Here is a 7091-nt window from a genome sequence, read left to right on the forward strand (position 1 = left end):
CTCGCGGCTACCTGACACGAGCGAACAATATATCAGCCTGTGACGTCACAAACCGCATCGCGCTTGCATTATTCAAACAAACTTTAGATGATTAACAGACCGACCTTCGTACTACAAGGATGTTAAATCTTTGTAATAAATAACAATTGGGGTTAAGTTGTACCAGGGTCGTAGGAGATTGGTTTGGGGTTAAAAGAAAATGTGAACTTACCTTCACATAATGGTTTCTCTTCACAAAGTAGGTTGCTAACATTAATGTTAATTAACATTTTTAGTTAGGCAATAATTTAAACAAAACCTGCAAAAATTTGATTTAATTAAATTTATGATTAATAAAAACAAAAGATTTTGATAAACTGCAAAATACATAAAAGCACCTTAAGAAAAATAAAAAGTACAAAATGTGTAATATCACCAAAATAAAAAAGAATAAATTGTGCTAAGACATAAAATGCAAAGATACTGCGGATATAGTTCGATATAAATTTGATAAAAACATAAGCATAGTGGGATAACAGCAAAAAAAATCATAAAAATTTAATCGAAAACACTTCAAACCTGAGATTTTATTAACTTCATAATTGATTCAATATTTGGTTCGCAATGATGGTTTAAATCCAAGTTTGCAACCATCCTGGATTGTCATTAATGGTTTCACCAACATCATGATGCCCAGATGGTTCATTATGGTATAATGGTTCAGTTAAATGGTTGGATGGTTCGCTATATTGGTCAGGTGGTTTATTAAAAGAAACAGATGGTTCACCATGATACTTGGTTGAACTTGGATGGTCTTTACTGTGTTTTCTGGACTTTTTGTAATGACCTCCTTGCTCTTTATTTTTACCAACCATTTGATGGTTATGGTCATCTTGAAAGTTAGATGGTGAAGTCTGATGGTCTTTTTGTGACCTTGTTGGTTGTTTTGGTGTCTTTTTTGTGTAAGTTCGATCGTCAAAATCTATATGTTTAATTCTTAGACCACCCTCCAATGGGGTTTCATATAATGGTGTTTTGTTAACTTGTGGTTTATTAATTGGTGCATTTGGTCTTTGTTTTGGCCGAGGTGGTGCATCAATATCAGACACATTTAAAGTGGGATCTGGTTCATAATTGTTTTGGTGATTAAGTTGGTTTGATGGTGTTTCAAAGTTGGTTGTTGGTTGTAATTTCTTTAAACTTTTAACTCGAGGTTTTCGAACTGGTTGTTCTACAACTGGTTCTTGTTTTAATAATGGTTCATTTATCTCACTATTGTCCAACTCCTGGTATGTGTGGTTCACTGTGATGTCATCATTAGTTGTGATGTCATCATTAGTTGTGATATCATCATTAGCAGTGATGTCATCAAGTTGTTCATAGATAGGTGAATCGTTGTCATGGCGACTAACTTCAACTTTGACCTTAGTTTTGCCACGAGGTGGAAGTTCTGGTGTTTGACCACTAGGTGACCTTTGACCTTGTCTTTCCCTTTGACCTTGGGGTGTGTCATTTAATCTAAAAATAAAAAAATAAATGTTTTTAAAGTGAAATTCAAACATTTTTAAACAATTTAATAAAATTAATCAAACCTTCGAAGTGAGGGTCTCGGCAAAGTTGAATCAGCAGCAGATTTAATTTCCATCTTTTTTAACTTTATCCTCGGCGCATAAAACATTCGACATCGGTGGTCAATGAAGCATTCAATTGTCCGACCACGACGTTGGTTCCGCTTTACTGTGTTGTATTCCTAAAAGTTTAAAGATAAAAGTTAAAAACCCAAGTTATTTGCAAGTGTTATTCTCTAAAAGAATGTTTTCATTCTAGAAAATATTATCTTTAAAATAAATGTGTGTTAATATTCAATGATCAATTACAGACCGATATAAAATTTCTACGCAAAAAATGTTTTAAAAAATAATATTGTTACAACCAGCGGTGTAGTGGTTACAACTCCTGGCTCTACTATTTGAGGTACTAAGTTTAATCCCCACTGTTACCACGTTGTAGTGCCCTTAACAAAACGCAATATTTCTAGTATAAATTCCTGCTAAAATCCAACCAATCATCAGCTTAATTATCGGCAAATATAATCAATAATATTCCAAACTGACAAAGGGAACTTGTGACTGGGTTGGGGTAACAAATGTTAATCTATGTTTGGGGCGAAATAAAAAAAAAATATTTCAAAAACTTACATTTCGAAATTGTTTCAGCTGAGTTTTTGTGAGAAAAAATATTTCGCTGGTTTCCGCATGTTTGCAAACCGTCCAATCAGAGCCTCCGATGACATCATCATCTATGAGTTTATCAACATTGTTGTCCTGACAACAGCAGAGATACCGGGATGCAGCTGGGTAAGCATGGGAGGTGAACATGTTCATCTTGTGGACACTAAGGTAATATGCTGAACATAAAACACAGCCCAGGACGTTTAGGAGCAACTCGGTCGGCATCAGGACATAATATCTGAAAATAAAGTGTTGGGGTTGTATTAGAGCACTTACTGCTTGAGAAACTGTGGAATTTAAGGTTCAAAATACCCAAATAAATCTAACTATATACAGTTTTAAAAATTACAAGCAATAAACAAAGGTGAATAGCTTTAAGGTGTGATTACAAAAAAGTCTAATCTAAACTACTGTTCAATCTCACATCAAAACAGTTCAAACTTACTGATATTTGTTGAGTTGGTCGACATTGTCTTGAAAGTAGAAAATAATTCCAGGCAGTAGAAATAAAAAAACATTTTCGCTAACATAGAGAACATAAAACCTAAAAGTAAGAGTTTGTTAGAACTTCTGATTAAATATTACATCAAATAGGGTGGTTACATTGAAATTTATATATTAAACAAACCAAAAACCCAAAATTTTTATTTTTTTGAAAAAGCTGTCTTCACGACCTAAACAATGAGTAACATCAGTTACCCCAATCACCCTCAAGTTGTCTTTGGCAGTTTGGAATATTACAGATTATAATTGCCCCATAATTATACTGCTGATTAAGTGCTGGCTCAGCAGGAGTTCATACCATTTATAGCGCATTACTCAATGGCACTACAGCATGAAAACAGTGGGGATTGAACCCAGTTTCTATTACGAAGCCAAGGATTATAACCTCTACACCACACTGCCAGTAAAGCTATAGAATAACATGCTTATATAAATCAAATTTTAAATAATCCCTAATCAAGGAAAGCTACATTAGTTCTTCTAACAGAAAACTCACCAAAACATGTAGCAATACGGTTGGTCTAGTAGAGCGTGCTGGTAAGGTCGAACGTGGATGAAAATACCCATCAAACTTGAGTGGAAAACTGAGAGGAAATCTTGGCTAAGAAAAGTGTAAGCCCTCAATCTGTAATCTCCCTGACTCAGTTGCCGGGTAACCTAGATTGGAAATTAATTTAAAAATAAAATCTGCATTATGAGGTTAACTTTAAACTACCATATTACTAATAGGTGTACATAGCTGCCATCTAAGTACAATAAACAATATGCTATACACACTAAAGTTGGGAACTTACTTTATTAAGGTCAGGATACCACTTGTACACAAGATAACACAACAATAAAACCCAATGTAGCATAATAGGAATCACAATGAACCAACTCAAGTAAATGGTGAAGAACACAAAAGCTAAGATCCTGGCAGCAAGGAAGCAGCCTTTGTATAACTGAAATGTGAAGTTTAGAATTAATTAGATGAAAAAATAGAAACTTAAAAAAACTTGTTATAGCAATTACACAGGCCTCGGTGTAGTGGTTAGAACACTTGGCTTTACCACATGAGGTCCTTGGTTCAATCCCCACTGCATTATAGCTGTAACATTCTTAAATAAGGTCAACTATCACCAATAATATCCTAAACTTTTTAAGTCAACTTGTGGCTGGGTCAGGGTAACAAATGTTACTCTATGTTTGAGTCAATGAGTCAATGTAAGCCTTTAACACTTGTAATGCATTTATTTTACAACCATCTTGTTATTATATGTTATGTGTAATAATGATAAACACAAAACTCACTGAAATGAAAAGAACTTGCGGCCACTCCAGTCTGGTGTGGAAGGCCCGGGAGTGAAGTAAAGTTCGGTCAACCATCCACTGATCAGCTTCGTTGTCTTTGCGGGTTTTGTCGTATCTGTGAACATTACAAAAATGTTATAAAATTTTAGCACATATGTTTAAAGGCAAGTTAAAAGACTGACACCCTTATCTGCTTGATGACAACATTTTAAAAATGGAAGAAAACTTATCCATAACTTTGGTGGCCAAAAGTGCAACAACAAAATTAAACATTTTTACAAATTTGTGGAAACAGATGACTTTAAACTTAACCACAAACAAACTTACCTAACCACCCCTCCACACAGACTTAAATAAGAGAGCACAGCCGAGATGTATTGGATTGGGGGAATATTTTGACCCTCCAACGTGCAGATGAAATACAAGTTGATCAACAACTAAAACAACAACAATAATTATTTAGCAACACAAGAGTACAACAAATTTTAATAAATTTCATTATAATTTGTTTAATTTTGATGCAAAAACACTATGCCAGAGAATAACACTTGTTACCCTGACCCAAAGTCTTAATCAAGAAAAAGCAGTTAAATAAACAATAAATACAGTTTTTAAACCTTAACTCACCTGAGGAAGGGACTCTAACATGCTCTCCGACAACTTTAACTTGTTAAGATGAGTGTGCCACTGCTCCTTCGTTAACCTCTTCCACCAAGACTTTTTCTCACCACTTTGAGGAGCCAGAGAGTTCAAACTAAGCGAGAGTTTAGGAGGAGACACGGCTATGCTTTCAGGTATACTTGGTTCCTATATAAAATATTAAATCAGTTAAAAATGCAAGCAAACATTACGGGTGGCACAAGTTTTTGTCACTTCCATACTAGGTTGTAGAAAAATGGTGATTATGTCACTTAAAGGTTACAGTTATGATTCATAGTTTATTATGGTTTCCTTTAAGATGTAATAAATTTAAACAATTGGCTTTTCCATTAAAATGTAAAATTTAAAATTTATTTTTTGTCACAAATAAAATAGAAAAATAAACTTAATAGTTTAATTAAAATTTTTTAACTCACGTCTTCATCCAAAGAGTTGAGATGAAAGTCGAGCTCGTTCAAGCTTGACAAGGAAGCCCCACGTGATCGCTCAAGCGTGGTGGGGCCGTACCACTCCGAGGTTGATTTTGCCCCACCTTCTTTAATCCCTCTGTGATGTCATAATAATATAATGTCGTAATAAATTTTATAAATTTTAACAACTTCCTTTTAAAAGCAATTCAGGAAATAATTCAAATTTGTTTTTATTTTATTGTTTGAACAAGTAAATAACGACAGCGTGGTGTAGTGGTAAGAACAATTGCTAGTGTCCTTAATGCGCTATAAACGGTATAAACTCCTGCTGAGCCAGCACTTAATCAGCAGTATAATTATCGGGCAATTATAATCTATAATATCCCAAACTACCACACGCAACTCGAAACTGGGTCGAAGTAACTGATGTTACTCTATGTTTGGGTTGTAAAGTTGACCTTTCCACATCGAGAATAAAGATATAAACAAAAAAAAATAAAGACTAACAGAAATCTAAAGTGAACTAAATACCCAAAACAAAAATAAATCTACCTGATGTGGTTGAGCCAGTTAGTTAAATGAGTATACGAGAGTTGGCAGTGATACCAGATCACCGTAAGTTGAAACGGTATGTTTAAGATGGTCCGGAGGAGAATCATTCGCCATGGCAACCGTTTTCCACTTGCCTTTCTAAGAAAGTTGAACTCAAGAACGGCGATCAATATTGAGGGCAGGACCATGCAGCAAATGGAAAGAGCAAAACCAGCGTACAGTTCATGTTGATAATATACCACTGCAAAAAATATAGAATCATTAAATTTTATATAATGAAATATTTATTACCTTACAATATTACTGTCAGACTGTAAAGAATTTTTAAGTTTTTTTTTATATCTTTATTTTCGATGTGGGAAAGTTAAAGGCGCAACCTAAACATAGAGTAACATAAGTTACTCCAACCCAGTCTCAAGTTGCCTGTGGCAGTTTGGGATATTATAGATTATAATTGCCCGATAATTAAACTGCTGATTAAGTGTTGGCTCAGAAGGAGTTCGTATCGCTTATAGCGCCTTACTTAAGAGTGCTACAGCATGAGAGCAGAGGGGATTGAACCCACGACCTCATATGTAAGTTCTCTTCACTACACCACGCTATCGGTTTATTTGTTCAAACAATAAAATAAAACTAAATTTGTTGCTAGTTACGTAACTCCAGTATTTTCTTATTCATTAAATTAGTTTATAATGGTTAAACTTACGCAATGTTAAGATATCTGTAACAATATCTGCAAAGTAGATTATCGTCGTTCCAAAAGTGAAAGCAAACTCAAAGAATAAAAGCCATTTTGCTGGAAGAACAGGAAAGTTGATTGAACAACAATTCTTAAAATTCATTTTAAACCGAAGACATTTGCTTAAATCTGTTCACAGGGAATAATAGTTAGAACTTAAACTGACAGTCTGATGGTATGGTAAATTTTATTTTCTGCATTTTATTAAGGGCCACTTTATTTTTTAATTAACTTAAACAGTCAGGCAATCTGACAGTTAAACCAAAGATCAAACCACAACACATAATAAGTCAATTAACATTTCGAAATTCGGACAACAGTTTTAAAAAATCTCCCTTAATCAGTAATTAAACCACACTTATCGGCAATGTATTCTGTCTAACTTATAAACAAAGCGCCCTTATAAAAATATTGAGGATAAACGCAAAATATGTTTGTTTATGTTTCGGTTACGACTTTTGTCTTTTCAGTGTTTCCCGAAACAAATATTTTTAACATATTCGTTTATCCTCGTTATAAATAATTTTTTTCACTTTTCTTAAAAGCTGTGCAGAATAAAAGTATAACTAAATTGAAGTCATCGCCCGTTTAACTGAGTTTATAAGGGTACTCTTTATCGGTGCTAAAAAACATAAGATTCGACCTTGAATAGGGGTCATTTGTAATCTTATTTAACATAACAACAACATTTCGAAGTGTGGATCACACAATGTTTCAACTTGA

General features: G+C 34.0%; 1 protein-coding gene across 2 annotated transcripts; it reads right to left on the bottom strand.

Moving 5' to 3' along the window:
- Positions 1–162: 162 nt before the first annotated feature.
- Positions 163–6567, bottom strand: LOC145755023 (uncharacterized). Of its 2 annotated transcripts, XR_014284179.1 has the most exons (13): positions 6336–6567; positions 5630–5870; positions 5084–5213; positions 4635–4814; positions 4335–4444; positions 4008–4122; positions 3509–3658; positions 3211–3371; positions 2656–2754; positions 2178–2448; positions 1572–1729; positions 559–1497; positions 163–298 (listed from the first exon to the last, which is right to left on the bottom strand). XR_014284179.1 is itself a non-coding variant. In XM_082571220.1 (12 exons), the coding sequence occupies exons 1-12, from the start codon at positions 6469–6471 to the stop codon at positions 612–614; spliced, it is 2637 nt and encodes an 878-aa protein (XP_082427346.1). In that variant the 5' UTR covers positions 6472–6567; the 3' UTR covers positions 443–611. The 2 variants fall into 2 exon arrangements, 1 of the variants encoding a protein (XP_082427346.1); XM_082571220.1 differs by lacking the exon at positions 163–298 and having other exon boundaries at positions 443–1497.
- Between the last annotated feature and the right edge of the window lie 524 nt (positions 6568–7091).

This window comes from Corella eumyota, chromosome 6, assembly GCF_963082875.1.
Source record: "Corella eumyota chromosome 6, kaCorEumy4.1, whole genome shotgun sequence".
In the NCBI taxonomy this organism is placed as follows: domain Eukaryota; kingdom Metazoa; phylum Chordata; class Ascidiacea; order Phlebobranchia; family Corellidae; genus Corella; species Corella eumyota.